This window comes from Centrocercus urophasianus, unplaced genomic scaffold (genome assembly GCF_019232065.1).
Source record: "Centrocercus urophasianus isolate 14NV4802_14NV808 unplaced genomic scaffold, USGS_Curo_1.0 seq_25, whole genome shotgun sequence".
Taxonomy (NCBI): Eukaryota; Metazoa; Chordata; class Aves; order Galliformes; family Phasianidae; genus Centrocercus; species Centrocercus urophasianus.
This window is the reverse complement of record NW_024884811.1, coordinates 5142053-5164661: the sequence shown is the minus strand read 5'-3', so window position 1 is coordinate 5164661 and position 22609 is coordinate 5142053. Positions and strand designations below refer to the sequence as shown.

At 38.8% G+C, this 22609-nt stretch overlaps 1 protein-coding gene across 1 annotated transcript; it reads left to right on the top strand.

Annotated features, from left to right (window-relative positions):
- Nucleotides 1–344: 344 nt before the first annotated feature.
- Nucleotides 345–21200, top strand: SLC30A5 (solute carrier family 30 member 5). The gene is made up of 16 exons (XM_042825786.1): nt 345–468; nt 659–781; nt 2348–2414; nt 2988–3073; nt 4430–4517; nt 6405–6492; nt 7730–7806; nt 10101–10271; nt 11620–11908; nt 12262–12470; nt 14016–14173; nt 14838–14967; nt 17429–17654; nt 19042–19268; nt 20083–20211; nt 20746–21200. Exons 1-16 carry the CDS (start codon nt 395–397, stop codon nt 20914–20916), a joined length of 2313 nt encoding a protein of 770 aa, XP_042681720.1. The 5' UTR covers nt 345–394; the 3' UTR covers nt 20917–21200.
- The last annotated feature ends 1409 nt before the right edge of the window (nt 21201–22609 follow it).

Below are 22609 nucleotides of genomic sequence, written 5' to 3'. Positions count from 1 at the left end.
AGCAGTATTAGCTTCTTCAGGGAGCCTCCTGAGGTGGCAGCGCGCCACCTCGCGGCGACAGCGGGGCGCGGAGAGCGGCGGTGACGCGCTGCCGGGCGGCGCCATTGTCCGGGCGTGGAGCGGGGGGGAACGCGCCGCAGCTCCCCTCCCCGCCCTCTACGCCGTCCCACGCGCGCCCCCCGCCGCGCAGCGGTGAGCGGTTCCCACGGCTGCGGACGTGGCCACCCGTTCCGCCGCGACGCCTGCGCCCTGCGCGTGCGCGTCGATGCGCGGCCTGGTTTGGGGCGGCCTCGGCGCCCGCTGAGGATGAGGGCTCCGTGGCGCGGCGGAGGCCGCCCCTGAGCGCGCGTCCGGCCGAGGGCCTCTTCCCTCGCGCCCCTTCCTTCGCCGCGGTATGGAGGAAAAGTACAGCAGCCAGGCCCTGGCCGGCGGCGGCGTGCTGGGGCCGGTGGACGTGCCCAGCGCTCGGTAACGGTTGGGGCGGGCGCTGCGCCGGGAGAGGGGGCCGCGGTGCGCCCCGCGCCGGCTGCCTCCGTCCCTGCTGCCGCTGGGTGATGGGAACCGGGGCCTCCTCTTGGCGAGGCTGTGAGGGGGCGGCGAGTGGGTGACGAAGGCGGTGCCTGGTCGCCCCGAATGCCGATTTGCTCCGCTTTTACAGGTTAACTCGGTATGTTGTGCTGCTGTGCTTCGCCAAGTTTCTGAAAGCGGTGGGCCTCTTTGAATCCTACGATCTTCTGAAAGCGGTGCATCTTGTGCAGTTTATTTTCATAGTGAAGCTGGGGTGAGTGCGCCACAGGTGAAGCCTTGTCTGCTGCAGCACTGCACGCATTGGCCGCCGAGTTCTGTGTTGGTGTCAAGATGATGCCTCCACTTTATTGATGTAGGTCGGTCACGGAGGAAAAGACACTGCAGTGGAACCAGGAAATGCTGTGATTGTAGCAGTGTTGTTCTGCCTCTTCTGTGCTCAGAGTAATTTCAGAAATTGCAGAATGTTGCCTACCTTGGAATTGATGGTACTGTGACAGTACTGAGTACATGAAACTCAGATGTGTCTGAGCTCTCTTAGAGCGTGGAAGACTAGTTCTTTTTGTTAAAACCTGTATTCTTGTAATTCTTACGAGTTTAAACTGATATTCTTACCTGACTGAGAACTGAAGTGTAGAAACTGATAGCAAATATGTAGAATCAACCTTTGTTAGGATGCGCTCTGCACAATCCCACTTTATGTTCAGCTGATATGATATGGAAGAGCATTTCTGTAATAAACTTGGCAGCACTAGAGTGTTTGGAACCTCATTTTTCTCTTTTATTTCAATTTATTTACGTTTCTAGGCTTCTCAATAGAGTGTTCCCAAACACCATCATCTTTTTTCTCCATCACTTGCTCTTGATCACGTTTGAGGAAAAAATACTGATTTCTAACACAATTTTGTATTCAGCATTCCATATGTAAGGCAGCCTTTGGGCATGTATCTTCCTAAAGAAGATCTGTTAGTAATATTGTAGTAAAATTTCTACTAAAATTTTCTTTGACATCAGTTATTTTGATTTTTGTAAGCCACAGGTAGACTTCTTCAAGTAGAGCACTGATAACAGGTCAAGAGGAGGGCCTGTCCCATTTTGCACTGCACTCGTGTTGCCTCACCCCCCAGCACTGCATGTAGTTTTGGGTGGCATGCTATAAGAAGGATATAAAACTATTAGAGAGCATCCAAAGGAGGTCTGCAAAGAGAATGGTCTAGAGGGGTGGCTGAGGTCCCTGGGTGTGCTCAGCGCACAGCAGAGGAGCTGAGGGGAGGCCTGATGGCGGCTGCAGCTCCTCACAGGAGCGGAGGGCAGCGCTGAGCTCTGCTCTGTGTGACAGCGACAGGGCCTGAGGGAACGGCATGGAGCTGTGCCAGGGGAGGGGTGGCTGGGGGTTTGGAAAAGGCTCTTCATGGGATAGTTGGACACCAGAACAGGCTGTGCAGGACAGTGGTCACAGCCCTGAGAGGCTGGAGCAAGGACAGTGTTACCTGACGCAGGGTTTGAATTTTAGGTGATCATAAGTGGAACAGGTAGTTGGATTCGATAACTCTTGTGGCTCCCTTCCAGCTCAGGACTTTGTTAGGTTATATGTAAAATTGACTGGAAACAAAGTCCACTCGCCATCAAGTTTTTTACAGGTATTTGACACAAATAATACATCAGGGAAAATGCAATGTGCAAATGTGGCGTTATAGTGAAGAATACAAAGGAAACTTGTGAAGTAGTCCTGATGTGAGGAAACACCTAATTATTTAGCACTGATCTGAATAAAAAGCTCACTGCTAATGTATTAATAGGGAAAACTTTCTCCTTTTAACAGGTCTGCATTTTTTATGGTTTTATTTCAAAAACCATTTTCTTCTGGAAAAGTGGTTACCAAGCGTCAGGTGAGTTGACATGCAGTAGTAACTCACATTTTTGTAGAGATTCTCGACAACGTGGCTGTTAACAGAAATCACCTAGAAAGAGGAACAAAGGTTACTCCACTTTGCAGATGCCATTGCAGTTTCTAGAAGTGTTTAACTAACTTAGTTTCCATCAGGAAACGTGTGTAGAATTAAGATTTTAATCTTTTATTTTGATATTTTATCTGGTGCTATACGTGTTTATCATGCACAGTAGATAACCTGTCAAAGTGCTATTTTGTAGATAGTCCGGGATTTTTTCAGCATCAATGTAAAAGGGTTTTTAAAAAATTCTCTTGAAGATTGTATCAGAGAATCTAGTACTCTGTCAGAAAATAAATTTTCAAAAAATCTGGCTCATAATTGTGCAAAAAAACTAAGCTGCCTGACAAATTAGGTAAGAAGAAAATAATTATACTCTAAATTTTGCAGAACTTGCAGAGCATATGTTTTCCTGTCCATTTCTATAGCTATTGTACTAAACAGATGTTAGTGTTGATTTGTTTCTTCTGAAACTGTGGAGAAAATAATAATAAAATACCTTTCTTTTTGTAGTGGATCAAAATTTTGAAGCATGCTGTTGTGGGGTGTATCATTTCACTCTTGTGGTTTTTTGGCCTAACTCTTTGTGGACCACTGAGGTAAATATCCATTTACTGTAAATTATGTTTTATCTTTTTGAACTCGTTTCTGTGATCTTTGTGTTTGTTTTTCACTTATATCTGTCAGACCATGGCTTATTTTTTGAAATCTTAAATGAACCTTCATACTTTTTTCTCTGCGTCTGTGTTACTTGGGAAAAACCATTGGCAATTTTCCGTACATCTTTTAATTTCCTTTCTTCACTGTTGGACAAGGTGCCATTGAAATTCTTGATAGTGCTGAAACTGCTGGTGAGAGTGATACAGGTTGGAACGCTGACCGTGATTTTCATTTTTATCCTCATGTCACTCGTAAACTCATTAGTGTATATAACTGTTTGAAATCCACAGCTTGACAGCTAGTGACAGTAATTTGCATTGCTCTGCTGGGTGACTAGAATTCCTTTACCCATTTGTTTCTGGACAGTGTTTTAGTCTCATTCTGTGCCTCTGCTGTATTGAAATGCTATCCGCATTAGTATATGTCTTCCAAGTGAAATCACTTATGCTGTTTGTTAGCATGTAGGAATAAGTAGCAATTAAAAAAAAACAACAAAAACAATGATTAAGAACTTAGAAAAACACCTTTACTTAGAGGGAATGTAAAGCCTGAAGTTTTAAATTTTATGAATTTGAAGCTTTATTGTATAAACATCAGAAAGGGTACCTAAGAAAAATAGGGTTTCTTTAAGAGATACTGTGATGGTTTTCTGAATGCTCTGTCTTCCCAAGAAGAATCAGTAGCATGGTCTCTAGTGGGTTGTATTGTTGAGCAAAGAACAGCAGAGAAGTTTGGTAGATTTCACCCTGATGGCTTTCTTGTGTTCTGCCCTGGAAAGCTGTCGCAGCTTGTTAGTCAGCCTTTGCTACCTGAAGGAGGAAGGAGGTAGTGTGCAAGTCATAAGTAAAGAGGTTCTGATTTGCATTAGCTATTGAATTATCATCACTTCGATAAATAGGATGTCACACAACAGAGCAGGACCTCTTTCTGGAAGCCAAAAACCAGAAACTTAGTTTTGGAGGAGATATTGTACTGGGAGTAATATTTCCATCCTGAACAAGTGAATATCTTCTTGTACTACTTGAAGGAAATGACAGTTTAATCAGTAAATGACAAATTTTGATCTGTTACTTGACTCTGGAAGTTGTTTTGTGATATGTTTAGCTGTCAGATGTTAGATACTTCGCCGGTGAAGGCAAATAGACATGCAGCTTTTGAGATGTTTAAGCTTGCTGTTAAGGTAGCAGGATGAATCTTTCACCTTTGCTGCTGAAATTTAGGTGAAATATATCATGCTCATGAAGCAAACTCCTCCAAAATGGACTAAAGTGTTTATTTAACTTTCTTTTTAATAGAACACTGTTACTGTTTGAACACAGTGATGTGGTTGTGCTGTCTCTCCTTAGCGTCTTGTTCACAAGCTCAGGTGGAGGACCAGCAAAGGTATTTCAACATGGTGACTTTTGTGCCAGATATGAAAAATACTTTCATGCTATAAATTATCACTTTACTCAGAACATACAGAGTTCTAGACCTGTTTTCATCATAACTGCGTGGGTTTTTTTCAGTTTTGTTAGTGGTAAAATTTGAAGTATACAGCCTGAAGTAAGAAATACGACACTCAAGGGGAAGCAGTGGGTGAGGCTACTTGAGATCCATGACAGCATTCTGAGAACTTTTTTTGGGTGTGAAAGAGAATGTTGAAAATGATTTTTGCATTGCAGCATTCTTTGTAAAGGGATCAAGGACATTTATGTATATAGTAGTCCTAGCCTTCGGGCGCTGAAGTCAGCATCACAACTTTTAGATGCCTGCCTGACCTATTCAACATCTGTAGCTTTTCATATGGTTTATTTTTCTGACAAAAAGTTTTGAGTGCTTTTGTTTCTGTATGAGCCCCTATGTACTGAGTTTTTGGCCATTAATCAGAAATCTACATTTAAGACATCTTTTGTCTGAATTCCATTGCTTGCAGTTTCACAGTGTATTCTCTAATTGTGCCCAGCCCTAAATGAAGTGACCTGATCTCAATGCCTAGCAGCCTTGGCCACCTGAATTCAAAAACAGTGATGAGTGGAAGAATATTATTTATGGTGCTGTATACCTGAGGATGGAGTTTTTGCTGTATAAGAGAATGGCTGGTTTCAGTGCTGCCTCAGACTGAGAATTTCACAGTTTGTCTTGTAACTTCTGTTGGAACCCCTTAATCATTTCTACTTAGAGCAGTATAAACAGCCCAAGTAACTACTAAGATGCCTCACTCCCCATCCCCTTCAAATGACATTGTTTAGGGCATTCAGCATGAAACTGTTCATCTAGGAGAAAAAATCTTTTTCTAACCACTGACTCTAGCAGTAGATGTAAAGCTTCAGAAAAGTTCTTAGATCACACCTGGTTGTTAAGGTGCACATCTAAGAAGGTAGAAAAAAAGGATTGATAACCTTATCCTCTGAATGTTTCAGCTTTATGGAGTGAACTGTGGTAAAAGGAAGTCACTTGGTTTTCCAAAACAGCAATGTGATACAGCTGTGTTTGACTTCAGAGGATGAATTGTAATAACTGTTTTTAGTTGTAGATCTCAGGGTTTTGTCAAGATGACGGATATTAAAACTGCAGTTTTAAAAGTCAGGGTAGTGAAAGCTCAGACAACTGGGATTTTTTTTTTAATCACAGAACTATAGGGATTGGAATGGGCCTCTAGAGAATAGTCAAGTCCAACCCTTCGCTAAAGCAAGTTCCCTACAGTAGGTTGCACGTGTAATCCTTCAGATGTGTCTTGAGTATCTCCAGAGAAGGAGACCCACAACCCCCTGGGCAGCCTGTTCCAATGCACCATCACTCTTGCAGTAAAGAAGTTCATGTTTACTTTTGTCCCTACCTCATATAAGCACTTGCAGAGCTCTACTTTCTTAGGGCCTTTGCACAGGGCTGTAGTTTTTGCTTCTCGTAAGACAAAATTCTACAGTCTATCCAGTAGATCTTGTTTATGACTCCTTGATACTACGAAGTATTAAGTCATCAGACTTAAGTAGGTGTACATTCTGTCTGGGCGAGCTAGACTGTTAAGAAAGAAAGTTTGAAGTTTTCAAGATTCAGTCTTCTTGCTTGTAACAGTCATGATTTATCCTGAGTTATACAGCAAATCTGAAAACTAGAATAAATAAGAAATTATATTGCCAATGTCAGCTTTCTCCAAAAGTTTTTTTTCTCATACTTTTATTATTGAACTAAAGTATACTTGCATGAGGGTGGAAGGAGGAATCTCCTCAAATTTTTGAAGTCAGATTGTTGCAGGATGTTGTAATACATTTATTATTCTTTTTTCTCCAGACAAGAGGTGCTGCGTTTTTCATCATCGCTGTCATCTGCTTACTGCTTTTTGATAATGATGACCTCATGGCTAAAATAGCAGAACATCGTATCCTTCTGGCTTAGCACAAGTGTTCATTACTAATGGAATAGGGAGAGTAGATTAAGTTGAATTAACAATATTGCAAGTATTTATGTTTTTCTTGATACAAGTCTTAGTTTATGAGAATATTGTAGTATAGACTTTTACATTCCATATAGATGCTGGTATCTGTCATCAAACTAATGCCATTGCTTGCTTTGTTGTTAACATCTGTAGCTGTGCTCTAAATTCAGCGGTAACTAATGGCCACCTTCCCATTTGCACATACCAATGCATATACCATTGCTACTGTGGATTGTTACACATCTTTTAGATTAGCTTTCATTTCTGGGGAATTGTGTGCATAATGGCTGTAGCCCAACTGTGTGCAGTGTATGGTTGGCAGCCCAGCTGGCAGTCTTTCTTGTATAACCAGAAAAGCTGTTTTTATGCTTTGTAAATACAGTAGAAGTGTCAGTCCATTTCTATGCTGAAAAATGATGTGAAGTAGCTTGCAGTCCTTTCAGAAATGGTGAAGTTTAAACTGCATGTGGAAGCTTACTAACATGTTTCCAAAGCCGCTGAGTAGATCGGATATGATTTTAATGTAACTTTCCAGCGGGTCTTCTCATCACTGTAAAGTGTGCTGGAAAAAGGTGTCTAAGGATGGAAAGTAACAACACAGTCATATAGATGATAACAAGGTGAAAGCAAACTTTTTTGAGGAAAGGTGAAAACGTGGAATTGAGAATGCCAGTGATGTATTCAGAAATAGTACTGATCAGTCAATCAGATTTTAAGTAAATTCATTGTTCAGGTGCTCTTTAGAAGTAGTTAAAGGCTAAGACTAGTGGAATATTTGCTGGATTTGCTTGTCAATTGCTCTTAGTTTTCTAAAGTTTAAATGTTTATAAACAGAAAAAAAAAAAAGTACAAATCATATTCTAGACACATCACTGTTTTAGTGCTGTTACTAAATTTCTTTACTACTGAATATTTTTCTAAGTCTAGTTGCCAAGATTGATGTAAGCTCTATTTTATGACTGCTATGCAGTATTTAACAGTGTCTGTGTTCTTGTGTTTTAAAATATTTATAACTACTTTCTGTGGAAAACGTTTTCATCTTTCCTGAATTTTGAGGATCTTTGGAATTTGTAATGTTCAGTTTGATTACTTTTGGTTTCAGTGATCTTTTACTACCTCCATATGTCTTTCGCATTAAAAAAAAAAAAAAAAAAAGAAACACTTCCTTAATTTTATTTAGCTGAGGGACATCACGACAGTGCTCTTACACATGTTCTGTATACAGTCATTGCTTTCCTGGGTGTTGCTGATCACAAGGTAAATAACATGTTTTAGTGCGTTAATATCTGTTTGAGTTTGTAGGTAAAAATTTCTGCTGCTCAGAATTCAAATTAAAAAAAGGGAGATCAACACTGCAGTCGTAAACCAGAACTAAATCAGCTGTATAGATTTTGCATCTTCACTAAGGTAAGATTGATTTCATCTGAGCCCACCCAGGGAGTGAACAAGAATGTAGAGCAAGCCAATCTCTGCAGTGTGCTTGTATGGCTGATAAGGACTTTCCTTAACACATATGTTGAAAAGTCCCATTAAAATTATCGCAAAGCACTCCATTTAATCAGCGTTTTGGATTTTGTAATGCATTGCATACAAGATACTTTTTACTCACCCTTCCAGTCTGTTTTGTTTCTGATTTATCTTTTCCGAGTGTTCTTCTTTAGACACTTGAATTTGAAGACACTAGTTGTGATACTTCTTATTATGTTTATTATCATTTACTGTTTATTTACTGTTTTTACTATTTATTTTTAAGTATTATTTACTTATTATTTATTGTTACAGGTTTGACTAGGCTGAGTGAGTTGTACTATTAGCTTGGTCTTGTTGCTAAATTTGGTGCACTGATAAATAAAATAGATGAAAAAATCTAGAACAGTTGAGAAAGTTTAATGTCAGAATAACTTTGATGTTTGGGAGGCTGGTTAACTGCAAAACTGAACTATGTTCTAAGATGTTGTGTGTGGAGTATCTTACGATTTGTTAATAGAAAAGTCTTGAAATATTGTGAAGAAATATGTTACAATGCAATTAAGAGAATGAAAAGGTTGTGGAAGTATTAGAACAAAGCCGAAGTGACATGACTCCTTTGAGACTGTCTGCTTTCAATGCTTTTCTTTTCTTTTTATAATGGAAGATGTTATGAATACATAGTACGTAATCATATATGTTGCATTGTTGCTTTAACTAGAATAACAATTAGAGCAAGCTTGTCCAACCTACATCCCACAAGTAACGCGCAGCTCAGCCCAGCATGCATTGTGATGCACTGACTAAACACGGTCCTGTGAACAGCAAAAAACAGTTGTCCTTGCTCTCCATTTTGATTAAAAATAAAAATAAAAATTGAGAATAGATCTCAGGATTGCGGAAAAAATATCAATTTTTGGTATATTTGCAACGCCCATTTTCAGTTGACATAAATACATTACCTGTGAATTTTCATATGGAATGTAAGAGTTGCAATCAGATATTCGACTCAAAAATTTAGTCTTGTCTCTTTACTAGACTCTTATAAGCGTTCTCTTAACAGAGAGAAACATCCTTCCCCAGACAGTTATGTGTCATTCATTGCTTTTTGGCAGTATGCACATTTGTGAACTGCTCTTACCAAAGATGAAGAGTAAAATTTCATCAAAAATCTGTGATGCAAACCTGGAGTCCTCACTAAGAATTGCGGCCACTGCCATTGAACCAGGGTGATGCATTATTTGCACAAAAACAACTCAGATACTCCACTACTTCTATGATTTTGTTGCTCTCTCTTTAACAAAAAAAGATTAAAGACTAAAGTAAGTTTTGTTACTTACTAGATGATACATTTTATAAGGGCTGCTCTGAAAGTAATGCCTCCTATTTTATTTTTTTGGCCCACAGCACCAGTGGTAGGTACTGTTATGGCAGTGGAAGTTGAAGTTTCCCACCAGTATTCTGTTGCATTTTGTTGCCATGTGACAAATGGCAGCAGAGGAGCAGTTTGGCAAAATGACATCAGACATGTACACGTGGAACAAAGCTGTGTCATTGAATTCCTTCACATGGAATTAAATGACACCCATTGACATTCACTGATGCTTGCTAAACCAAATAGTGGATATAAGTACAGTGATGCAGATTGTGGTGCATTTCAGCAGTGGCAGCAGTGAGTCGATCACCTCCACTGGTACAAATTTTCAGTGCAGGCTGTACTGATGAAAGCCTTTTCATCACTGGTGAAAATGCGTAGCTAATAATGGTGACTGTGTTGAAAAATAGTGTACTGTAGGTGAAAATTTGCTCTATCAAACAGTGTTATTGTTCTCTCTGGGTCTGTTGCAGTTTCCATAGAAATAAATGGGAGGCATTAATTTTGTAGCAACCTACATATTTTGCATGCAGCCCAAGACAATTCCTCTTCACTTAATGTGACAAAGGCTAGCCAAAAGGTTGGAAATCCATGAATTAGATGAAATATGCTGTTTTTGCTCTCTGTTGATAAGGAAGGCAAATGACTTTGTGTGTTGTAATGTATTAGGCTCATGAGAAGTATTGACAGGATCTCTCTTTGTTTCCAGGGAGGAGTACTGCTTCTGGTACTGGCGTTGTGTTGTAAGGTTGGTTTTCACATGGCTTCTCGAAAGCTTTCTGTTGATGTAGGTGGAGCCAAACGTCTTCAAGCTTTATCTCACCTTGTGTCTGTACTTCTGTTGTGCCCATGGGTCATTGTCCTCTCTCTGACAACAGAGGTAAGATAGGAAGCACAAGTTAGAAAAAAATAGATCATTTTTTGTAATTCTTCTTCTTATGAAATGCAACTTAAGAATGTTTTAAATGAAAGATATACAACCATCAAAGTCGTCCTCTTTTTTTTCTCTCTCTCAGAGAGAGAGCTCTGTATGAAATGGTTCGTCTGCATCTTAACGTAAATATTTGTGTGCTAACTTGATAGAATCATAGAATGGCCTGGGTTGAAAAGGACCACAATGATCATTTAGTTTCAACCTCCTGCTATGTGCAGGGTCGCCAACCACTAGGGCAGGCTGCCCAGACCACATCCAGCCTGGCTTTGAATGCCTCCAGGGATGGGGCATCCACAACCTCCTTGGGCAACCTGTTCCAGTGTGTCACCATCCTCTTGAGTGAAAAACTTCTTCCTAATATCTAACCTAAACCTCCCCTGTCTCAGTTTAAAACTATTTCCCCTTGTCCTATCACTGTCAACCCACATTGATAGTGGGAAACAGCCATTCCCTCTCCTGTTTATATGCTCCCTTGAAATACTGGAAGGCCACAGTGAGGTCTCCCCAGAACGTTCTCTTCCCCATGCTGAGCAAGCCCAGGTCCCTCAGACTGCTTTCAAGGAGATCTTCCCCCAGTTTGTAGAAATACCTGGCATTGCCCCGGCCCAAGTGCAGCATTCTACATTTGACCTCGTTGAACCTCATCATGTTTTCACAGGCCCACTTCTCCAGCCTGTCCAGGTCCCTCTGAATGGCTTCCCTTCCCTCCACTGTATCGACTGCACTGCTCAGCTTGGTGTTGTCTGCAGACTTGCTGAGGGTGCACTCAATGCCATCATCTATGTCACTGATAAAGATGTTGAACAGTGATAAAGATGTTGAACTTTATTTCTTTTTTTATGTGATAACATTATTTTATATTTTTAGCTTCAGATATAGCCTGGGTTCTTTTACTAACACTGTGCAAGGAATAATTAATATAAATTTTCCCCCCTCTTCCCTTTCCTCCCACCAATCAGATATTCAGTAGTATATATTGTAATTTGAAAGATACATTCATTGTGCCCTCCTGATTAGGGATAATAGAATGATGCAAGCACAGCATTTCACACAGCATTGTCTTTAAGTATAGGAATGCTTTAAATAAGATACAGGAATGCTAATTACCTACATTTGTCTTTCTATAGCTTGAATGTTTTATATGATTTTTGGTTTTACGGTTTTATATGATCAGTTTGAAATACAAAAGTACTGATGGATTGCTAAAAGGATTTTTAATGAAAATGGACTGGATGAAAGTGGTATAATGGTGAATAATCTTGTTTGAAATGTGGGGTTTTTTCTGTTGTTGCAGAGCAAAGTCGAGTCGTGGTCTTCTCTCATCATGCCTTTCATAACAGTCATCTTTTTTGTTGTGATTTTGGATTTCTACGTGGAGTCCATATGCTCTGTCAAGATGGAATCTTCCAAATGTGCTCGATATGGATCCTTTCTTATATTTGTTAGTGCACTGCTTTTTGGCAATTTCTGGACACATCCAATAACAGACCAGCTTCGAGCTATGAACAAACCAGCACACCATGAGAGCACAGAACACGTTCTTTCTGGAGGAGTGGTAGTGAGTGCTGTTTTCTTCATTTTATGTACGTATTCATATTTCTCTTTGAAAAAATTTGTTATCCATGTTACTTGGAAGCCAGTGAGAAAATAGCAGTACACAAAATGCTTTTGAATGAGTTTGCGTGGATTCTTTTGGATAAAACGAGCATGCAAATTTGCACCCTCTTACTGTACAAAACAAAACAAAAAAACAGTGCAGTGTAACTGTCAAAGAAGTAATTAATCTAATCTTACTTAGTAATGAAATGTAGTGGATGAAGCTGACAATCAATTTACTGCCTTGTAATTTCATGTTATCTATGTCTATGATATAACAAATGGTTTATAAGCTTCACAGCTATTTTATAAAAATAAAAACTTTAAATTTTCCTTGCAGCGGCCAATATCTTGTCCTCCCCCTCCAGGAAGGGGCAGAAAGGCACCCTTATTGGCTATTCTCCTGAAGGCACTCCTCTATATAACTTCATGGGTGATGCAATACAGCAGAGTTCTCAGTCATTGCCACGTTTTATTAAAGAGTCATTGAAACAGATCCTTGAGGAGTATGATTCTAGGCAGATCTTCTATTTCTTGTGCCTAAATCTGGTAAGTCTGCTTGTGTTTTTTTCAACTCAGTTATACGGTATGGAGGGTTATTCTTTAAATGATTCCTGTGATTGATTGATTGGTTGTTTTGTTTTTAAGGGGTTTTAGAATCTTCAAAGAGAAGATTCTAATGGCAAGTTACAATGATTTGTTATCACAGTGGAGCACTGATTTTGTGTGTGACTAGTTCACCAGCAAGTAAATGTGTGTAAGAATAGTAGGGTCCTCTTCAAAACTGAGATATGTCAATATTACCAGCAGATAAGATGAATTTAATGAGGCCTTCATACCCAGGGATGGCAAAATAATAAGAGTCAGATTGAGTAATGTAATTTTGGAGTAGACAGTTTTTAATATTTTTTATTTCTAGCTCCCCTGTCTTGAAGAGGGAAGGGTTGGGCAGTAAGCAAGACTGATAATATTTGCAAAGATCTCTGCCAGTTTTGCGAGAAAATAGGGGGTAAAAAAATGAAGCATCCATTAAAACTTTTAAGGAATTGCATTATGAAATTTGAAAGGTGAGAGAAGTATACAGGCAGACCAGTTAATAAACAATAATAAATGATAAGTATGTCCTTCTGAGCACTAACTTCTGATATTGAAACAGTCAGCTAATCAGAGAAGGCTTTTTGTTGATTTTTTTAAATTCTTCTGTTTTGGAATCTGTAGGAGAACTGGTAGCAATTGATTTGGTTGATTATTAGAATATGTAAATGGTTATTTATTTCAGCCACTTTACATAAGGTGCTTTGGCTAGTGTGACATGAAGAGCAACTACTTCTTTAGCTGTTTATAACTTGTGAAGCAGGTGTTTGTAGATGTATGGGCCAGGATCACAGAATCCCAGAATGGCTGAGGTAGACAAGGACTGCTGGGTCCGTCCAGTCCAAATGCTTCTCAAGGAGGGACATCCAGAGCAGCGTGCCCAGGTCTGTGTCCGAGCAGATTTTGAAGATCTCCAAGAAGGAGACTGTACAGCCTCTGGGCATCTTGTGCCAGTGCTTAGCCACCAATACAGTTAAAAAGTGCTCCCTTGAATTTAGACAGAGTTAGGAAAACTATTTTTTTTTCTAGTTCAATTAAATCTTTTTAATTTTTTTTTAATTGTTTACATTGGCTCTTGGAAATAATTCTGTAAGTAACTGCCATGAGTTGTCCATTTAACTGCAATTGTTAGACCTGTTTTGTTCATTTGACGTTTTTTTGAGGTAGTCTGTGCAAAACATGGATAAACAGCGTTGATTTTGATGTTCATGATAGGCAAGATTAAAGTAGTTACAGTGTTTAATGACAGTGCATACATTTTTGTTTTCATAATGGTGATTTAAAATTGTAAGTAAGAACTTGGATTTATTTATTTATTCATTCATCTGTGGCTTTTGGAAGGGTTGGTTCCCTTGGAGAAAGAAAATGGTCTGGAAATACTTTGAATAATACCTTTTGAAAGCTGGGAAACATACCATGAAAAGGTTTTCCTGCTAACTGCCAAGACATTAAATTACAATTTAATCTTCCAGGAAAAACTTAAACTCTTTTTCATTTCAGGCTTTCACTTTTGTGGAGCTTTTTTATGGAGTATGGACCAATAGCCTTGGTCTTATATCTGATGGATTTCACATGCTTTTTGATTGTTCTGCATTAGTGATGGGGCTTTTTGCAGCTCTGATGACAAGATGGAAAGCAACTCGCATATTTTCCTATGGGTATGTACATTAACTCCATTAAAGACTATCTGAAAATTATTCTACTTGCTTATTTTCAAACTGTCGCACTGTGAAGATATCTTCAGGATGCTTTTAGTTGTGCGTGCTTCTCTGGTTCTTTTGCTGTGTCTTGTCTCTATCCACGTGTCTGTGTCTTGTCTCCATTCCATTTGTGTTCATGCCTGTTACCATATTCCATTCGTGTTCATTCACTGTTACCCAGCTAAAAAGTGTGTGAGACCTGATTAGCATTAATCTCTGCAAATAAAACTTTCACTGTAAATATTACACAGAAACATTCTCACCGTATGTACAGCGTGTATGTATATCGCCTAACAGTATATTGAAAGTCACTGTTCATGTGGGGATTTCATATGCACTAATGTAATTAAAAGTTGTTGAGTCTGAAGCCCTACATGTATAGTCTATATTAAAAAATACTTGTGTTATTAAAATTTTGTGCTACTGATCTATGAACAGTTGCAAGCTAGGCCACCTAATGGGAAAAAATAAGTAGCCCAGACATTAAGGTATGATTTCATGGGACCAAGGAAGAAAAAAATGAATCTAAGTTGTATTAAATATGTTACAATTTAATTATAACTTTGAAATTTGTGCAGGATACTCATTCATTGCTTTCAAAAGTTCTGATATTGTCTTTCAGATACGGACGTGTAGAAATTCTCTCTGGCTTTATTAATGGCCTCTTTCTGATGGTAATTGCTTTCTTTGTTTTCATGGAATCGGTGGCCAGACTGGTAGACCCTCCAGACATAGACACTAATATGCTAACTGTAAGTTTGTTACATATGAAAGCTGTTTTGCAGCTAATTGTTTTTTTATTCTGATCTTTAAAAAAAGAAGAGAGACTGAAGTTGCATGCTCAAGAGAACCGAACTGTGTCTTGTCTCTTCAATAGATAATTACAATTTTAAAATCCAAACCACATGTAATTCTAAATATGGATGTATATAGTTGTCACGGAGTTGATCAGATCAATCTACGTCCGTGATGGGGGCAACAGGCCTCTGCCCTTCTCCCCCCACCCCAGCCCCACAAAAAATGGGAAGGAAGGAAGGGAGGAAAAGAACAGCGGCAACAATCTATGGAAGAAAACTTATTTTACTATAATATTGGAATACAAGATAACACAATATATACAATTTAATTGAAATTGAGATTAATAAATCAGACAAGATGAGAGAGAGAGTTCCCGTGGCCGAGTCAAACCTGAAAAGCTTGGAACGGCCAGGAAAGCACCCATTGCAAGGCAGCAAGAGAGCGCCCCCCCCACCCGGAAGGGCCAGATCCCGTGACTGCTGTAATGTACAGGGATAGGTACCTGGGATTGGGGCAGTGACACTTCAATGCCCCGTACACTACATGATGTTTTGATGTGGAATACTGAAACCTCAAAAAACATAAAATCATGACATTGCACCCCTTATTCTACATCGTTACATCATGCTTAAAATATATGTATGCATATATACAAACAAACAAACAAAAAAATGATTAAAATGCATTACACACACATGGCTATATACATATACATAGAATTACTAACTGCACTCCCTGGTATCATGTTTCCTTGTGGTACATATTGAATATCCCCATTTTTCTGCATTACCCATCAAGTGGATCCTGGTCCCTGGGCAAAAACAGTACCACAGAGAGGTTTGCCCTTTCCAGAAGCTGGAAGAACCCAAACTGCCTTTCCTAACATGTTCTTTACATGTACAACAGGGACTTTATCTCCCTCTACGGTATGTAGGGAACTGGATTGGTTAGGACCATCACGATTGATAGATCCTCTGGTATTGACTAAACAGGTGGCTTCTGCCAAATGCTTCTCCCAGTGCTTGAATGTTCCGCCACCCAGTGCTTTTAGCATCGTTTTTAACAATCCATTGTATCGTTCAATTTTACCAGAGGCTGGTGCATGATAGGGAATATGGTAAATCCACTCAATGCCATGATCTTTGGCCCAAGTATTTACAAGAGAATTTTTGAAATGAGTCCCATTATCTGACTCAATCCTTTCTGGGGTGCCATGTCGCCACAGGACTTGTTTCTCGAGACCTAATGTGGTGTTTTGGGCAGTAGCCTAGTCTTTCATTGTCAAGTTTTCCAGCACAGAAACCTGAACTACTGATAATGCTCCTTAACGAAGCTCTCTTAGAGCAGAGAGAAAAAGAACTCCTTTCTAAAAGCTAAAAAGCAGCTATGCCCACATTCTCCACCAATATAATTAAATACAGTTTAATTATTAGAGTTGTTCTCAATTTCTTTCAAAGATCTTAAAACTCTGATCTTTTTAAATGGTTGTCTTTCAACAAAAAAAAAAAGAAAAGAAAAGATACTAAGACAATAATCTGTACAGGACAAAACTTGGCTCTGCTATTGCATATACCAATGTCAATTACAACAAAAAAACTTTTGTATTTTTTTCTGAGAAATGTCAAAATTTAGTCAGGATTTGTAATGTGATAATGATTGTACTGCTATGGCATAGGTAATTATGAAGCTGTTGAGTAGGTAAGATAACAGTGCCTGTGTCTCACTACTTTCCATGCCCTCTCCAGGGGCTCCCTCATTAAGTTTTCAGGGTTTCATTGCTTTCTCCCAAACTCTTATCATTTATTTTATTCAAACCAAATTTTTAAATTATAGAATTCTGAGAGTGTAAGCCTCCATTTATCATTCTTACACTTTCATTTGTGTTATTCTCCCTTTTACACTTGAATTTGTGCTCTCTTCTAGCCATTTTGTTAACAAAGATTTTTGTGTAGGTAAAATTAAATGTGTGCATTGCTGGATTTAAGGCCTGACTTAACTTAAGGCCTGATGGCCCCTGAGCAGTATTTGCTTAACTTGTATATTATGTGAAATTACACTATTGCAGATCACAAGTTTTTCAAGAGAAGAGTAGAAGAGTAGGTAAAGGTAGAAAAATCACAACCAAAAAACCAGTAGTTGTTGTCCTTGGTTAACTACAATTTTAGATGTGTATACATGTCTTAAATAGATTTATGCACTTTTTTTCCTGCCAATGAATGAGAACAACACAAAGCCTGTAGTCAAAGCACTTTCTCTTTCTGGAAGTAAATAAGAACAATAATCTCTTTGACACTTAGGTGCCACCCACCTTCTCATGGTATGTGCGTATTGGGTGTTGCATTTTGGTGTCAGTTGTTGAGTGGGATTTGGAGTTGGGATATGCAGTGACATCAAACACTTCTCTCCCTCTTACAGCCAGTCTCTGTCGGAGGGTTGATCGTAAACCTGGTTGGTATCTGTGCCTTTAGCCATGCACACTCCCATGGGGCTTCTCGTGGAGGCTGTCATTCACACGAGCACAGCCATTCTTACCATGGACACAGCCACAGCCATGGGCATGGCCATTCCCACAATGACCATGGGCACAGCCATGGACATTCCCATGTGTCTTCGGGAGGAGGCATGAATACCAACATGAGAGGCAAGTATGGATTGTTGAATCATAAATGACATATCTGGTCTACAGCAGAGTGATTTTCAGATTAAACCCCAGTGCTATGTATCTTTCTTGAAATATCTCTCCAGAAATAATCTGGCAACCAAGTAACTCTGTATACATTTATTTCTCAAAGTGTTTATTCATAACTAAGTTTAACTTAAAGAACATAACTTGAATTATTTTTTCACGTGGCTTTCTGAGATGTGGGTGATACCAATACAAAGAATTAAGCGGTCTTTGTTAACATTAATAACCTTAGTCATCATAAACTTTACTGAAAAAAATGCAGTTATCATTTCTAAGTTCCATCTCAAAATGCAAGTAGAATGTCTCGGTCTGTAAAGCTATTGCCATACTTCTAGGTATCATGTTACAGGTGGATGTAAAAGCCCTAGGGGAAGGGATAAAGAAGCAGAAGAGCAAATGTAGACTAGCAATCTGGGATATGAAGCAATATGCTTCTATTTGGGATTCAGAAGATAAGGTAGTAAACAGGAAATTTTCTTTTCCAAATCTAAAATTGGAAGCTGAGGAGGGCAATATATATAAAATTTTAGAACAGCTACTTCTTAGACTTTTCTTCCGTACCAGTTAGAAAGCAGTTCTTTACCAACTGCATCACTTATACAAAAGTCTATAAAAGAATGACCTTTGTGTGTAAGCTTGTTAGAGCATAAGCATTTTAGCTAAATTTTTCTGTTTCATAGATTAGTTGACATCCATCATTAGTTAAGCTGACTCTTCTGTTTTCAGGCATTATATTATAACGTCTCTGCATCTCTAGAACTGTTCAGCATTCTTTTAAATCCTGGCAGTTAGTAAGTACTAGTCTTACAAATCATTAGAGATTAATTTTTCTATACTCTGAGTTTACACTGGGAATGATGCCAGTCATTAAAGCAATATGAAGAGTTATTCATAGAGTATGTAGACAGTTGTCTCAAAACTTTGAGCAGAGTTAGCCTACAGAAAAACAAATGATAGGTTAGTACCTGTCAGTATGAGCAGGCCAGTGCATTCACAGTGATCTCTTCCTGTTCCCTTAAAGATCAGTAAGCACTGATCCCTTTCAAGGGAGTGTGTATTATGCAAGTCCCACTAACAAAATATGACTTTGTATTTGTATGTGGCTTAATCTGTAGATGCCTGCCTAGATTGTTGTAATGTACAGTGAAAATGCTTTTCCTTCCCTACATTGATTTCTAATTAAATACTAGGTAAATGAAATGCTCTGTTTCATTTTGCAGCAGATTAGGCAGGTGGCCTGTGGAAGGCAAATGTCATAGAAATGAATGTGTTGCTGATGAACATCTATGTACATCTTAAGCATAAGTGTTCCTCTTAGTCACTCAGTGTGTTTTGTTTTCAGGTGTGTTTCTGCACGTGTTAGCAGACACTCTTGGCAGCGTGGGTGTTATAGTGTCTACCACATTTATTCAGCAATTTGGATGGCTGATAGCTGATCCCCTCTGCTCTCTTTTTATTGCTACATTGATTTTTCTCAGTGTTATCCCACTACTGAAAGATGCCTGTCAAGTGCTTTTGTTGAGGATACCTCCAGAACAGGAGAAAGATCTGCATGCTGCTTTAGAAAAGGTCAGAATTCCCTTCTACCCCAGTTTTTTTTATGCCGTTGTACTGTAAGCAGCATCTCTCTGGGCCACTTGGGTCAGCTGTCCCTGCTGACAGTTTCTTTTCCCAGTTTCTGGTCCACGCATAGCAGACTTGCTGGATTGAATCAAAGTTGGAAAAAGAGGAACTCTTGACAACCGTAGAATCAGAGAATGGCTTGAGTTGGAAGGAAGCTCAGAGATCACCTGCTTGCAAGAACCTTGCCTCAGGCAGGATTGCCAGCTGTTAGATCAAAAGCTAGAGCAGGTTGCCCAGAACCTGCAACCTGTGTTCAACAGCCAAAACACCAGCGTGTTACCAATACTGTTTTAGCTACAAATCCAAAACAGAATATTGTACCAGCTGCCACGTCCCCGGCAGGCCCAGTGCAAAGATCAATTTCTAAAAATGATGAGTTATGGAAGTATGTTTCTGAAGAATGTACAGCTGTGGTAACTATATAGCTCCCTATCCTGGGTAACAATGTAACAGATACCCTGTAAGTGACTTAAAGCCCAGAACAAAGTTGGTCTGTCCATAGATGTCACTGAGACTCCAACAGTTGTGTTTTTTAACTCGTCCCTTTTCACGCTGCCCTGTGCTCAGTTTTCTTTTGGCTTGTAACAGCTAGTATTTGACAGTAGAATGGTGGCCTGTAGGTGTTACACTATTTCTCTGTGACTTAGCTGGAAATGCAGCTTTGTTTCTCTGTGGAATAATTGTTATCAGTGTGCATACACATGTGCAATTTTAAGATGTGTTTTTGAAAATAATTACCGCTAATGTAAATTCTTTACAGATTCAGAAAATAGATGGAGTCATATCCTACAGAGATCCTCATTTTTGGTGTCATTCTGCAAGTGTTGTGGCAGGTACAATACATGTGCAAGTGGTATCAGATGTGATGGAGCAGAGAATTGTGCAGCAGGTAAGGTGCAAAGTTTTTAAGGTTTTTTTTTCACATTATTTCTTACTCTGTTGCACTGTTTTTGCAAGCTGTTATTTAATGCTTCAGATCTGGCCTCTAATGCTGTAAGTGCCCTGGTCTGCTGTTGCAGAAGTGTTGTTTGCCAAAACTTATCCCAAAACAAACAAACAAACAAACAAAAAAAGAGTTTAGGGAAACATGGATAGTGGAATTATATCTGCTGTGAGAAAGGGAGGAGGAGGTTGGTTCCATGTTTCGAAACAGGCAAATCTAGATGCTAACATGGGTTTGCTACTGACTTCATAGCATCTGTCAACCTCGGGTGCTTTTTTTTAAAACACCTTCAAAGGTTGCTTATTTCTTCATATGATGTGCTGAGAATTTGCAGAGCCATACTGTATGAAGCTATCTTCACTCTTCCAGAAATTTGAAATTCTTTATGATAGTATTTTTTTAATCTGCAGTATTTCAGAGTGAGAATTGAGCAAGTTATTGTGATATGCTTATGAAGTGTAATATTAATGTTGTATTCAGGTTACAGCAATTCTGAAAGATGCTGGAGTAAACAACCTAACTGTTCAAGTGGAGAAGGAAGCTTATTTTCAACACATGTCCGGCCTCAGTACAGGATTTCAGGATGTACTTGCAATGACTCAACATCTAGAATCCATGAAATATTACAAAGATGGGACTTACATAATGTGACAAAAATTATGTTAGCCAAAGGGAAGATGGTAAATCTGTAGGATTCCACGTCTGTATTATTTTTGTCTGGGGATATTGCACATACATGTACAGAAAAAAAATGTACTATAGTCTTGATTTTTTTTAAGCATTGTATCTGTAATAAGATTGAATCAAGATGCTTTTGTAAAGGAAATAAGGACTATAATATTTGCTGTATATGTGAAAATAATGGAAATCCTAAGTACTGTACATTGTGTGGTGTTCATTAAACAGAAATCTTACCACTGGTGGATGAACATTTATATGTATTCCATGTGTTCTCTTAAGTATGGGACATCATGTTTATGAATTTATTTTAGCAGTAAGAAATTGAAGTAGTTTATATTGAGCTACAAACAAAATCAACTGTACAGTATTTTTCTTTCTTCCAGAAGTAGTTTGAAAACTGAATAAAAAATATTCACACATTTATTATGGGGAGTAAAAATTAAGCTGAACTCAAAAATGAGTTTTTTGCAAAGTTTTTTAGATAATAAATACACAGTTTTTGTATTATGTCTCTGCATCTAGTACTGGTATATAACCTTTATAAGCTGCATCAGAGCAAATAGACGTTACCATTTTAAATTTACATCAAAGTATTTCTTAAGGGGATAAATCCACATCAACAGTAAAAAACTGGGAAAAAAATGCAGACGCTTTCTTTTGTTTGCTGGAAGGACTAAGAATCAAAAAGCCTCTAAAAATGATGTACTTTTTTGTGTATACCTGCAAAGACAGTAGGTAGTAGCTTAAAGTAATGAATTGGGCAGTATGCTAACAATCAGCAAATCTTTACTTCTACAAGACAGATTATTTTGTCATCTACTCAATTTTTATCATACAGAAGAAACAAGCTGGATGGACTTCATATTCTCATATTCTTTGTGATAATTAACGATTCCTGGGCTTTCAGCTCTGTCAAAATCTGTTTTACAGTGGCAGTTAATAAATTAGGGAAAGCAGCTGAGTGAGCTGGCAGGTGAAATCTTCTTTGCTTGTGACTCAGTTGTTGCTGACGTGCTATTCAATTGCTTTATCTTCTTTGAATTTTGTTCAAGATAGGCTGTGGTGATTGAATATCTAGTTAGTAAAAAGGGAAAGCCTTCCCTTCTGGATAGGTAATAAAGGCATAATTGAGCTATTGGGTTTAAATACATATATATATTGAAGATTTAACCGTAATACAATACAGCTGCAGGTGCACATTAGCAAATTGCACTGATTATGTTACCCAAGGAAATAGTCCAGGTTTAGAATGCCACACTGTAGTAGTCTGGGACTTGACAAGCTATTGAAACAAAGTGTAAATTAAGAGTCAATGATAGGAAAGAAGAAGGATGTACTTAAGAAAGAATAAATGCATTTTGGGGTCTTGGAGAAGACAAATCTCTCTTTAGGGAAAACCTATTTGCAGCATTCATAATATACATCTTCAGAGGCAGTTACCTTTCCATTTTCCTTTACCTCTTTCTCGTGCCTGAAAACCCTTAAGTATTTTCCCTGAAATTCAGGAGCCAATTCAATTGTTAGCAAGAGTGAGTACATATTTCATAATTCTGTGTATCACAGCAGTCCCATATTGTGATGCAGCTTTCTTGTTCTAGGTACTTATGTGTCGTAACAGAGATTTAATTCTTGATGTTACTGAAATCAGGTGAAGTGTTTTAAA